The following is a 14,143-nucleotide window of genomic DNA, read 5'->3' as shown; positions in this document are numbered from 1 at the left end:
GTCCATGGACGCTTTGGAAAGGGAAACAGGGAATAGATGGCAGTGCGCCGGCTACAACATGTCACACAATACAGGCCTTTCAAAGCAGTTCACCCGGCAGTCAATTGTACTTAAATTTGATAGCACAGGTCTGCTTACTGTATATTCGATAGCGCAAGTCTACCGGCTGTACAATGGTATCACCAAGCCTACACTGGGCTCGCTCACCGAGGCCCAGCCGACCGGCACTTGGTTGTGTAACAGGCATTTGCGTGTACGATTGACTGAGTTAAATCAACAGATGATTGTATAACACCTGATTAAGACTGGCTAATGTGCAGTCGAGCACCATATAGCCTGGTGATATGTGCGTTAATGACTTAAGAAAGTTTGTGGCCTGTCGGTAAATGAAGGCCTTGATTATAACATATCATATTTATACGATCGCGTTTTTAGACAAATCAGCTATTCGTATTGTGTTCATATTTATTTACTAGCGATAGGTAGGTCTATGCATATAAACTGGCCTTACATTTAAGGTAGGAGAAGCGTGTACGAACCCCCAAATAAAGCACGAGCCGGGTATTCAACACTTGCCATACACCGTTTCTATTTTTATCTTGATCACAAACCATGTAACAAGTTTATTTATAATAAGGTCAAATTGACAAAAACATAGTATTCTCTTAAATAGAATTCCAAATTGTTTCAAACTTGTAAGATAGCAGTTGCTGTTTAAAAGTCTAAATGCAGTTTCAGCAGAGGAGAATAGAATACGACATGCGAAATGGTTTTCCCGCGAAATCTTACCAAGAATTGAGAATCAGCAAGTCTTAAGACACTTCAAGAAAAGAAGGCACTCGGTATGAAATGAAAGCCTCAAGCTTAGTAACTACGTCCGGTATATGCGTCTGCTACATATGCCATGCAGTCCAGCTTTGTATCAGGTGTTAACTGTAAAGCCTTACTTGTCGTGGCTACAGTTAAGCGAATGCGACTAAGTCAAGGGCCAGTTAGACTTGTTGCGCGTATAACAAAGCAATATATGACATGGCTATTGTATTTGTTTCAGAGAAATGCGAGAATAACTGTACTAAAGCTCGCGCGTAGACTTTCCGGAATCGGCCTGCTTTAAGTAGACTGCCGCAGCCTCGTGCGTAAGCAAACGGCACCAGCTAGCAGCAACACCAGCAGCAACACAGCAGCAACACCAGCAGCAACTGTCTTGTCTCTAACGCGCCCACACCATTGTGCAATTCAGCGACAATGCGAAACGCCTAAAGTCGACAGACAAAGAAAACAACTAATTTGCAATGCTGGTTGAAGGCAAGGCTACCGCAGGTGCCGACATAGGCTTCTGCCTTGACAACGGAGACGACGAAACGAAGCAAAGTTGCTGCCCGACAAAACGCTGCTGGCAATCTACGGTCGAGGAAAGTTTAACAACGAAACCGGAGAATTGCGACTGGCAGAATGGCACGCTGAATGAAAGGTCAGTAAAGGACGATTTTTAACAAGCCGATGCCACTTTTGGCGCCCTCTTTTTATTTTTTGGTGACAGGAAGTTGCCTGACCCAGTTAGGAAACAATTAAGGGTTTTGCAATAACAATATGAAATATTTAAGCAGGTTATATCAAACAAATGCTTAACAAACTTACATTAAAAAAAACGATATTTAAGGTCTTACAAGGTGATACAATTACTTACATAATGTTTTCATAGATATACTGTTGCTACCAGGCATAGTAATAATAATCAAAAAACAGCTCCTCTCGTAATTGTATTTCTTTACCAACGTTTCGGCAACCTATTCAAGTAGCCTTCGTCAGGGTGAATGACCCCGAACGCTCGAAATGTTTCCAGTTGGACCAAATTAGCCAAGTCGACCGCAAATAGAAACAAACACCTACTTAGGCAATTCCTTCTTACCCGATTGCACCCGAACCCAAGCGTATGCGAGGTATACATCGTAACTCAGATCCCTGTTTTATTTGAGATATTGAAAACTATTCGGCTGAATGTTAAAGGGCACAGTGGTCGATTGATTTAACCTTGAGGCAGTTTTTGTGTCAATTTTGCGCATCGGTACTAACGTCAAAAACGCCTCGCCATATCGAACTTTGCCCTTTGAGAGAACAACTTTTGCGCCGCTTATTTGACGTAAAGTTGCGACACTGCACAATCCAACACCTGGCACCGCGGAGAACGTAATACTGCCGATTGGGCGAAACCTACTATTGATCTAAAGAAGTTGCGCGTTTGGTCTAAAGTCCAATAAAGCTTGCGTCTCATTAAACACTGGTTTACGACGGCAAATCAAATAGCATCCCTGTCGATACATAACTGCATCCTTTGTTCTATTTAGACACTTGATTGTCAATTAACAAAAAAATAAGCATTTTTTGCCGCCCGTCCATTTAAGCATGAGAAATGTTTAGCCGGCGTTCATGCACAACACGGAAGTCTATTGAACGTTTCCGCGATATTTTACTATATTCAGACCATCTCGCCAGCCTGCTATGCTTCGATGTTTGTAAAACACAATAAATGTCAAAAACAAAAAATATTCAGGCTCGGGCTGTGCACTTAAAAATATATTTTCTATTATTTAAAAAAAATCTTGACAAATAAAAATGCTTTTTAGTTTCGAAAAAAAAATCAAATAATTTAGGTATATTAAACGATTTTGCAATAAAATGTAGGCATGTGCTAGATTGATAGAAGTTTCAATGAAATAGACCCGACCGTCCAAAATAAACGAACAAAGTTTATTCTGTAACTTTTTTTTTTTTTAAGTAAACTCTACAGTTGTATTATCATACCACAATGTATTATTATCCCATTATGTAAAGAAACGCCCCGTTTTTAAAACAGTCGAGTATGACGGATTATGGGGTTTGGTGCAAGGGTTGGGCAACCATTTCACGCCACCCCCTATTTAAAGCTTAAACTTCCAATTAGGTCGCCAAAGGGCGCCACGGCTCCCGGGATGCATGTACAAGGTCGTTCAACGTGGACGCAAAAGTAAACAAAGCGTTGTGGCCGTTTTCGGAAATGCCAATCGACGCTGTTTTGTGCCATCTATTCGCGCTCAGCTAGAACCATTCATTTTTGTGTGATTTCATTCCGTTGTGCAATTCGAGTTTGCGGCATATAGATGACCTCACAGCTGATGACAGGTTAAAACGAACGGTCAGCACGCAACTAGGACGATTAAAAACGCAGGCCGACAATAAACATTACACGAAGGCCTAGAAAACAGCCATTGATAAACAATTAACGCCTGCCTTTTACTCATTTACGGTGTGCTGTCTAAACCTAATCGAAGTCAAAAACTGGTAAAAAAAATAGCCAAATGCTTTTGAATTGTCCACGTAAAGCATACGGCTATTATGGGATGCACATACGCTACTGGTCTACCACGCAACACATATACACTTTGTTGTTATTAGTATCTCAATAAGCTATAATTTTTAGGTATGAATTGCAATTACCAGAAGAGCTGTATTTTGATCAATATTTTAATGTTAAGTAGGCCCGCAAATTGCGCAAAACTCGCTATTCTGCCAGAACTTTTACGCCATGAAAAAATTGTGAAAGGTACATGAACAACAACTGTTATCTAGCCCTTATGAGTCGATTTTCAACAACGATACCTGCTTTAATGTATCACAGTACACCAAAGGTTTCAATAGTTTGCATGAAAATCGTTAATTCGTAGGTTGATTTGATTATAATCTATTAGTGTAAAACAATTGAAGTAGCCTATAATTAACGTGAAAAATTAAGCGCTGAAATTTTCCAATTTACCATATACCGACGTTATTTTGTCATGTTTCAGCAGCAAAAGCAGAAACAACAACAGCAACGGCAGCCGTGACTTTGATGGTTGGCTGCGCAGTTTCGGCCTAAAATCCCGAGATGAGATGCCCTTCTACTGCCACGAGTCGTACATTCTGCACGGCTACAGACCAAACCCGTCGTCGCTCGCATTTTGCCTGCGCAGGTTCGATTTTACTGATCAACGTATAATTCCTCGTAAATGGGAACTTGAAGTTTATACATTACAACCAACCAGTGGCGTAGCCAGCCGAAAATTTTTGGGGGGGCCAAAAAGTTTGAACTTTTTGTTTAGCTTTTGTCATTATATTTACCGCTGTAACGAACACAATAACAATGTTAGCAAACCGTTTCGAGCAACTGACTGTGGGTTAGCGCTATACTCCATTTCCAAGAAAACAATTCAAATACCAAAAACTGACTTTTAAGTAGTAAAACTACATTAATGTATAGCAAATGTAATATTTACTACATCGTTTATGACGTAACAGTGCATGACAATTGAAGGTGTGGCATGCCTGTGATCGACTGTTGCGGTACTACTCATAAATGCTAAAAAAACAAAGTATTAAGAGTAAAATATTTATAATTTTTTTTTGGGGGGGGGGGGGGGGGGGCATGGCCCCTCAGGCCCCCCTGGCTACGCCTATGCATCCAACTCCGTTTTTTTTTCATATTTGGAAAAAATTGTTGCCAAAAAATCGATTTTAATCGTCATTTAATTACGCAAACGTAGGCCGAGATATGTTTGAAACCACAGTGCAAAGTATATAACGTCCGTCTTCTTTAGAGATAGGGATGTCCGCTGCCACCTATTTTATTCCGATACCAATGCCCATATGTAGAGCAAAACTATCGCCGATTTAATTTAAAACCAAATGACGTCATTAATGCGATCAGTTAAGCCAAATTGATCGATAAAATAATATATGAACGTTAGTGCTATACGCGCCGTTCTTTAAAACAATGCTTTTCCGCTAGTAAACTAAGTTAACTAATATGATTTTCTGTAAATTAGTTATACCTTTTAAAGTGGGAATCACTCAATTAAATCACACATCTTGGCCCAAATGCTTAAATTAATTTGGCATATCGTCAGCAGCGATACTAACCTAGTATCGGACAAGAGTACCGATACTACTTGGGCTCCGATCCAAAAATATCGCATTATCCGAGTAAGAGGAGCTGATTTTAATGCTTTCTAAACCTTATTTTAGAACCTGTTTAGTGTTATGTTTTCGCACATACAGCTTCTAAAGGGAGGGTAAGAAATGACTATTAATTAATTATCATTCACTAACGTTGGAATGACGGCAGCCGGCTTCAGGCTTAAAGGCTCATGAACCAATCTGATATTTTAATCAAACCCACCAAAAGGCACAATCGACCTTGGCGTCATTTTAAACGTTAATACAGGAATTAATGTAGATGTTGATGAACCTTAAAATCCTTAAATTAATTTGGTGGACGAGAGTACCGATACTACCACTTGGTATCGGGACTTTGTTCCGATCTAAAATTATCGCATTATCCGAACAAGAGGAGCCGGTTTAAAACCCTCAAAAGCCAGGGTTGCCAGATTGGCCTTTTACGGCCCCAAACTAAAAATTTGGCCCTTTTTAGAATACGCTTGGCCGCAGATTTTTTGCTTGGCCTTATGTTTTTGCCTATTATAGTTAAATTAGAAATAAGAATTGTCCACGTAAAGCATACGGCTATTATGGGATGCACATACGCTACTGGTAAGGTTTACTCTACCACGCAACACATATACACTTTGTTGTTATTAGTATCTCAATAAGCTATAATTTTTAGGTATGAATTGCAATTACCAGAAGAGCTGTATTTTGATCAATATTTTAATTTTAAGTAAGCCCACAAATTGCGCAAAACTCGCTATTCTGCAAGACTTTTTACGCCATGTAAAATTATGCAAGGTACATGAACAACAACTGTTATCTAGCCCTTAGGAAGTCGAAATACTGCGAAATATGTTTAATCATATTTCCTGAAATCCCCCCCTTCACTAAAGCAGCTGGCTTTAGGCTTAAAGGCTTATGAACCAATTCAATCTTTTAGTGAAACCCTTCGAAAGGCACAATCTATTTTGGCGTTGTTTTTTATCTTAATACAGGAATCAATGTAGATGTTGATGGAACACCGTTAGGAAGACGATTTTAATCGATAATAATAATAATTCCACTCTTTGCGTTGTAATAACGTTGTAATAACGTTGTAATAACGGCTTTCAGATGATCTCTGCATTGTTTAGTTATGAGTTGTGAGTGAAAATTATCGAACGTCTGAATTTTTTTGCTCTTCCGTAAAGTAAATTAAACCGCGTGAACTGTATCCCTAATTGTTGTTTAACCCTTTGTCGGTTTTAGCCGGAAATTACGAATTCTTCCCCGTTTGTATTTCTCTTAACATAAACAAACGTTCACCCGGCTATTGTGAAACGATTTTTTGAATAATGGATAATTTATTATGATAGGTATATTAGTAGAATTAATAAAATGGATCAACCCCTGTTTTTTTGGACAAAATTACCGTCACGTTAATCACGGCAAAACAATATTTGTATAAAATTTCGTTACCAAACAAAAAGCCCACAGCCGGATATAAAACGCTTTTTAAAATTTACGTATAGTTTTTCGCAGCTGAAACGCTCTCTTTATAAATTACTATTTAAATAAATTAAAAACTAAAACAACATTCTTATCGCGTCCTGCTTATAGTCGCTAACAATGTTCGGGGCGTGATGACGCATTCATAATGCATGGCGATTTTGCGATTGGCCCTATAAGCCCCCTGACATCTCGTCCACGAAGCCTTGAGAAACGCAGGTTTTTTCGACTATGTTTTTTTAATGACCAGATGGCCCTTGTAAATGAGTTGCTCGGCTGACTTTGCGTTTTGATTTGCCGATCAGCTGTTGATTAACAGGTCTAAGGTTGAATATTGTCTCCGATCCGGATAAGACCCTCTGCGCATTGGCTAACTGTTTAAGAGGCTCTATAACCATTAACAAACCGAAAAGTGTAGTCTTGTGTTTTTCCAATAAAACCAGCAAACAATAAAGTATGCTGGCAAGCCGTGAGATGTTAATCTGCGAGCAGATTGATTGGTTAAAGCCATGGAATTTTTCTAAGATGAGAATTCTTTTAAGATGAGTGCTTTTACATACAAAACGATCAAGTTGGGTCAACAAAAAAATCCATTATAAACTATATATTTTCCCCTTTGATTGTTTCCTTAAGCGATAAGCCACAATTAACTAAAAAAATATCCTGCGTTAAAAATAGAAAAAAACTAACGTATTTCTCCGTGGGCCATATGGATGTGGACTTAGATTATCTCTTTTAACTTTGGGCCGCGTTCCCACCGGGAACGATTTTTGTTTGCGTGAGACACGAACACAGTTGTGTGCGTCGATAAACGATTTACCTTTTGGGTCCGTCATGAATAATTGAGCGCCATTGAACTCCCCGCTTTTCCTGTCTCTCGTCTTGTTACTTGTTCGATTCAAACAAAACAAGTGGCCAAAATTTGCCGAAAATTAAGTTAGAACCGCCATGGGCCTGTCGTGAAACTTTGCTACTTTGGACGAGTGAATGCTTAAGTGCACCAAAGGCCACGGGTTTAAACCGCTAATCGTTAAAAGTCCACTAATGTGTTTGAAGGTTTATTTATATGTTTTCTAAATCGTGTTTTGCAATTGCCTAATCGTTTTCTGGGTAGTGCAGTTTATAAGATTTTTTAATTGAAATGATTAGAAACGATAAAGTGTTTTTGGAAAATTAAAATTAAATCACAGATTACCGAACGTTTAGTCGGCGAAGACTTTGTCTTTGAGTGTATTAAAATTTTTCGCGACCCTTCATGCTTAACAGTGAAAACTTAATTCGTTCTTTCTGTTTGCAACTGTTGAAATGAGCTGCACCAAAAGGGTTGTGTTTGGATAGGTTTTGACATTTGCATAACGAGCAACAGAAATATGATATATACTACGCAGTAGAACTTTGATTCAAATCAATGTAAGATAACTTGCGGCACCTATAGGCTCATCGCGTGCCCGCAAACCCATGTATTTGAATTTCTGGCTTATACAATCCATGCCAAGACCGAATGTCATATCACCTAGCGCTCTTTTTTTGTATATTTGTGAATATGCTATGCAACCGGTCGTTTACGGAAAAATCGGAAAGGCGCTGTCCTAAAATGATAAAATACCATTTGTGTCAAGATACGTTGTTTTATGAAACGTGCATTAGGCTATACCCACATTTGCCTATGGGAAACTTGGGACGTTACATCCCATATATAAAAGATGTCGCCATACATTTCTTAGGCTTCGAAACTCTAACGTTCATATTCAACAGCGCTTGAAACTTGCATCAATGGATGACTCAACGGGCGCCATCCTTTGTAAATCATTACTTCTTTGTCTTTCCCAGTCTTTTCCATCCAACAAACGAGACTCTGAACGTGTGGACGCACGCCATACCAGCAGTGCTGCTAATTTGGTTCAACATGTCTTTCGCCTACAACAACCTGGACGGTGTAATCGGTTGGAATGATCATATCATGCTACCCTACTGGATTTTTACGTTAGGTGAGGCTTCTGCACTTCTAGGTTGTTGACGTCCCCGGATGCGGAAAGCCCGGTGTTAAGCTGATAAGAGACAGCCTGGTGTTAACCATATGTTCATTGCGGTTATGAAATCTGTTTGTTTTGTTAGTCTATACGTGTGCAAATTCAGCTTTTCGCGGGAAAAGACTTGTTTACTGTTGCCAAAACGTTCCGTATGCAAATGTTTGAAATGTAAAGATGCCAAAACGTTTAAGAATAGAACAAATCTTAACGTGGGTATAACAAGCAAAAACAAAATAGAGCATTTTCTACTGTAACGTACACCGTTTTGGGTGAATGCGGATTTTTATCGAACACATTGTTTGTCGTCTTCAAAAGAGTTAAAATCCTGTACACCTGTTGAGCTATAAAATATGTCAAGACGAAAAACACGACTGATAAAATTTAGAAAAAAGTTTTTCCGACACTCCAATGTAATTTTGAAGTGTGAAATAATCAGTAGGACTTTATTGCTTTCCACCTATTTGCCACAAAAAAGACAACATTCCACTTAAACTTTTAGGACCACTTATACTGTCAACGTCGACGTAATCACCTACATGTTTGCGTTCACAATGTTGTTCTTGTGGTGATGCTGGCGGTGATCCCAAAATGTGTAAAACGGCCTTGCGTAAAGCCGAATCAACCATGTACTGACTTTATGCCCATTTTTTTCTCCAATAGGCAGCAAATTGAAGCTTAACCCCAGCCATTTTCGTTCAGGCATCGGCATCTCACTTCTAGGCAGTTCTGGCGCCCACCTCTTCAACTGTATGTCGCCAGCCGTGAGGGAGGTTTGCTTTTGTTGCGATTACGGCTTCATAGCTTTCCAGGCCATGGGAATCACTTGCTTCTTCACCTTCTATCTCTGCCCGTACACTTGCATGGGATATTATAAAGGTAGGGCTTTCCGGGATAATTCACACTCCTTAGATTTCCGTGTGGCGATAACAATTTATTGACTCTCGAGAGTTATTTTAAGCTAAGATAACCGGTTTACTTTTATGTGAAACCGTAATGCTTTTTTGTAACCCTTGGTAAATGTAAAATCATCTGTTAGGTTTTTCATATGGTGATACCTGATGTGAGATTTTATATCTATTCAAATAACAACGCTGTGAAAAAACATCCACTATATAGATGAAATGTCAAGTTTCTGCGGGATGTTTTGCTATTCTATACTCAGTGAAGAAAATGTAGCCTACTTTAATGATTTGAAAAAAGAAACAAAAACCTTAAAAAAAAAAAAAAAAAAAAAAAAACTTTTGTACGGTTTCTTAAGTCTAACAAAACTTCCACAGGTTTCTCAGCAATTTGTGCCCTAATGCTCACGTCCTATAAAAACTAGACGGCTTCTTTGTCCCATCAGGTTGAGAAAAGCAAGATACATTCACAAAAAATATACAACCTTAGTTAAATAAACAAACGAATCATCAAAAGCGCGCCACACTAAACGGTTTATCGTATCAAACATCACTTTAACTTAAAACGTGCTATTTTTGCTGTTGTGCTAACTACAGTGCAGACGACTACTTAACAAACACATAAGCTGTTAACTTCATAAAAGTACGGTAAGACAAACTTGTCGCTTTCGTTTCAGGCGAATGGTTTCTCATCTACGTTGCAATTATGCTCGGAAACGTAGGTTCCGTGTCGGCTGCTTGCCACACGCGCTACCCCAACGTTCCCCTGCGCTACCTGTTCCGCGTTTTACCCTTCGCTGTAATGTACACGATCCTCAACATTCCTTGTATCACCAAGTGAGTTTTTATGAAGATCCTTTGAACGTGGGTCGATACTTAAGACCCTTTTTTGTGCTTTTGCAATTGACAAAGCGAACTTATTTTCCCCTAGGCCTCTCTATGTAATTTCCATGGTTGGTTACAGTGGGACATGCTTTTAATTCTCTGAACTTTCTGATGTGTTATGTTTTTATGAATCTTTGTCGAAAATACTGAAATATATGTTGAGGGTAAACGGACGAATTGAGGGTAATGTTTTATTACTAAGAAAGAGGTGATAGAAAGGAATCACTTTTCCTACACAAAAGTTTAACTAAAATATAAAAAAACCTCCAGAAACAACCTTACGTTGTATTTACATGACAATACATGATAACATGGCCAATTGAAATATCATCCAGTTTCGCTTTTTTTAGTTGCTCTATTTAGAGGTCTATGCACCACTTTTTACTCCTGGTATGACAGATTAGGCGCGTCTGCCATGACTTTCGGTGTACTAATGATACGTAAGCTATAATCGTTTGCCAAAAGGCAGCTTCAGAAGGGCTAGACCACAGTTGTTAAACACCTACGTGTGTGTAGCCTACCTTTCGTTAAAATAACTTCTTTCTCCTTTAAGGTATAGCGCAATTGATGAAACCGATTCGTCCACGGTCGCATTAAACAACCACGACATCCATGGTAACTTATCGTCCACCTTGGCCTGCGGCATCGCGTCAACCCGGGAAGGCGCCAGCGACTTCTACAAACTGACCTGGTCCATGCTGCTCGGCGCCATCATCAACGCGGCCAAGCTACCGGAGAGGCTAAAACCGGGTGAGTCCGCTTTTCAGTGTTGTAAACAAGTCCCGGTCAAGTCATTTGCAAAATAACTTTGTCCAAGTCAAGTCATATGTAAAATAAATTCGGTACAAGTCAAGTCTTTTTAAATAAATAACCATTCAAGTCATAATTGGAGCAAGTCAATTCCCACTTAAGTCCTTGTCACAAAAATTACTTGTTAAGCTATTGAAAAGTGCGTTCTCGTTTTTATCAATACCTATACAATATAAGCCTTGTTTTTATTACACCGCGTACCACCTAATTGGCGTCTTTATTCACGTCTGGTCGTGCATTATTGACGATGCGATAGTACTAAGGCCGAATCGAGCATCGCCTGTTCACGGAATATTCGGGCCATCGATTTGGTCTGGTCTTTAAGAAAACCGTTGATGACGTGATCAATAATGCACGGTGCCAAGCAAGAGAGGGACAACTTTCATTACCGACGACATCTTATCGATTTAAATCGCATAACCGAAAACTAACTATAGAGCGTGACTTTAGTCTTCCAAAAACCTTGAAACCATTGCCAAAGTGTGACGTCATATCGACTTTTTTTGGTTAGGAATCTTGCCGCCCATCGATTGTGAGAACAATCACAATGCAGGCTGCTTAAAAGGGATGCAGCAACATCTTTTAAAAAAAACATTACAAAGATATACAGTATAATTAAATAGGGTAATCAGGTGGTTCTATTTAGCGGTAAATTGTATTGAAATCTCCACAAGCTTTCGCACAACTGTGCTTCCACTATGTCAACGTAGAAGATCTATATATATATAGGGCCACCTGATTGCCTTATTTTGAATTAGACAAATACAGCCATTTACAAAGAGAGGTAGCCTATAATGAAATATGTGTTGTTGAAAGGCGATTTTGAAAAAAGTTTTTAGAGTTTTAATTTTCGTATCTTTTGGATTATAAATGAAATAAGTACCCCACTAAAACTTTCCGAAATGCTATTTGTTTTAGAAAGTGTGTAAAATGTTATTGGAAACTGCCAAAAAAATTGTATAACACTCCGTTTTTTGTCCAGGCTTTTTTGACATCGTTGGTCATTCGCATCAAATCTTTCATCTTCTGGTGGTTTTCGGAATCTATTACATCTGCAAGTTGCTGCACATTGCGTTGGGCGACGTGGTGAGAATGAGAAAGACTGGGTAAGAGATAATCTAGTTTTTTTATAGAAGTTGTTGGCTAATTGTAAGGTGTAGCTAGGTAAACAAAAGTGTGCATAGGCTCCTTAAGAAGGTAATTTGTTGTTTGATATTGCTGATGTGGGCTATACCGTAGGTAGGCCTATATGGTGTAATACAACCGACACTTTAAAACTGATTTTTAGACTTTCACAGGAATTTTCCTTTTTTTTTTTGTCAACAGCCAAGTACGTCGGCTATTGTCGGAAGTTGGTTTTATTTTTTCGAGTGTTCATTAACATGACGTCAAATAGATCAATTTAGGTTGCCTAACCTGAATAGGTTCACAACCTTGTTTTAAAGACGTTTTTAAATAAAGCGGAATGTACATAGCCGATTCCCCTCAACATAGCTTTCAGTATTTTTGGCAAAGATTAATAAAAACATAAAACATCGGAAAGTTCAAAGAATTCAAAACATGTCCCCACTCTAACCGTGATTAGAAATGCGTGACCTGAAGCATTGCTTAATTCGTTTAAGAAACATATCGCGTTTCACCAATGTGGAGTCAATTTCCTTCTGTTTGCGTGCAGAGCTTTTCCACAAGCTGAAGACCTGAACATCACGTCGTTTACTGGGCTTGCCATACCGGTCATGTGCTGCGTACTGTCCTTAATGGTGTCGGTCAGGTATAGTCTGGACTTCTATGTGCGGTGTAAGGCGCTGAAGCTGATTGACAAAGTGCAATAGCAAGAGGTTGATGCATTTCACTTACCTATGTTTGGTATTTATTTTGGTTTGCAGGCTGTTACACTTAACGAGCGCGCTTTAGAAGAGTTCTATGATAAACGCTTTTTGTTCTTTTTCAATTTTAACCCGCTTACAATGTACACGAGCTTACAAGCATTTGCAACAAATTAGACATTAAACGTAGAAAACTTTTAAAGTTCTTTACTTCAGTAACGAACGTCCGATATATTTTGTTATTTTAGGCATTTTTCTTTTGGCTTAACTTAGGACCTAAAACAGAGTGTAATATTTTCAAAATCGATTTTCAAGTTTGTTTTTATGCAAGGGGAATTTAAGAAATTACTTCTATTGTTCTGTTTGCTTACCTATACAAGTCACTTTGTTTCCTTCATATTTTCCTGTTTGCTTTCTTTAATTTTAGGAGTATTTATGGTGTGTTGTGATAAGGCATGGTGTACTTTTCTATACGTATTTACTTTTCTTCAGCCACTGTGTAAGATCGAGCTACTTATTGCTTTTAGGAAAACTGCTTTACGCTGAAAATTTTCAATCCTATTTGCACATAATCGCTTAAAATCTTAAAAACAAAAAATAGCGAAGGTGCAAATGTGCTGAGGTACGCTATTTGGACAAGCAGAAAATGTAAAACCGTTTTGCCGAAAAAAAATATTGGCGCGCATTGCAACCAAATTTTTCTAGGAAGTCGTTTGAACTAGCTACGAGTAAACATCCAATATTATTGTATAAGCGCAAATTATAGCGAACAATTTTCAATTTCTGCCGTGCTGTACAACTGAATTTTATTAAATGGGCAGCAACCTGCACTTCTTTAAAATTTCACATTAGTTTTAAGCCTACCTTCCGCCACTGTGATAACACGTTGTTTCAAAATTCTTACGTGCGAAGTCATTTTTCTTTGTTTGTTTTCCGATGTGTAGTGCGCTTTTAAGAGCAGTGTTGCATTCGTAGGTAAATAAATTTATTGCTTTCAAATTGTGCTAAAAGTAGAAGAAAAAGTTTCCCTCTTTTTCGCCACCCGGACTGTAATTCAGATGGAACAGGAATAAGGTGCGTTTTTCTTAGCCACGTATGTTAACCTTGTAATTCTAATCTCCGGGGCAATTTAATGTAAAAAAAATTAAGTTTTTAAGTATGCAGGTCGTTTGGGGTTGAACGGCTTCATTTGTAAAATGGTTTGAAAGTGTTTTTTCTTGAATTTACCCAAACGTTCTCAAAATAC

At 38.6% G+C, this 14,143-nt stretch overlaps 1 protein-coding gene across 2 annotated transcripts; it reads left to right on the top strand.

Moving 5' to 3' along the window:
• The first annotated feature begins 1,056 nt into the window (after window positions 1–1,056).
• Window positions 1,057–13,890, top strand: LOC146157426 (membrane progestin receptor gamma-B-like). Of its 2 annotated transcripts, none has more exons than XM_083387499.1 (8): window positions 1,057–1,471; window positions 3,825–3,986; window positions 8,278–8,435; window positions 9,177–9,353; window positions 10,054–10,213; window positions 10,815–11,011; window positions 12,054–12,177; window positions 12,747–13,890. In XM_083387499.1, the coding sequence occupies exons 1-8, from the start codon at window positions 1,293–1,295 to the stop codon at window positions 12,901–12,903; spliced, it is 1,314 nt and encodes a 437-aa protein (XP_083243625.1). In that variant the 5' UTR covers window positions 1,057–1,292; the 3' UTR covers window positions 12,904–13,890. The 2 variants fall into 2 exon arrangements, with proteins under 2 accessions (XP_083243625.1, XP_083243624.1); XM_083387498.1 differs by having other exon boundaries at window positions 3,822–3,986.
• Window positions 13,891–14,143: the final 253 nt, after the last annotated feature.

Source organism: Ascidiella aspersa, chromosome 4, assembly GCF_963924565.1.
Source record: "Ascidiella aspersa chromosome 4, kaAscAspe10.2, whole genome shotgun sequence".
NCBI classification, from domain to species: Eukaryota; Metazoa; Chordata; class Ascidiacea; order Phlebobranchia; family Ascidiidae; genus Ascidiella; species Ascidiella aspersa.
Note: the sequence above shows the minus strand (reverse complement) of the source record. Positions and strands in the feature narration are given on the sequence as shown.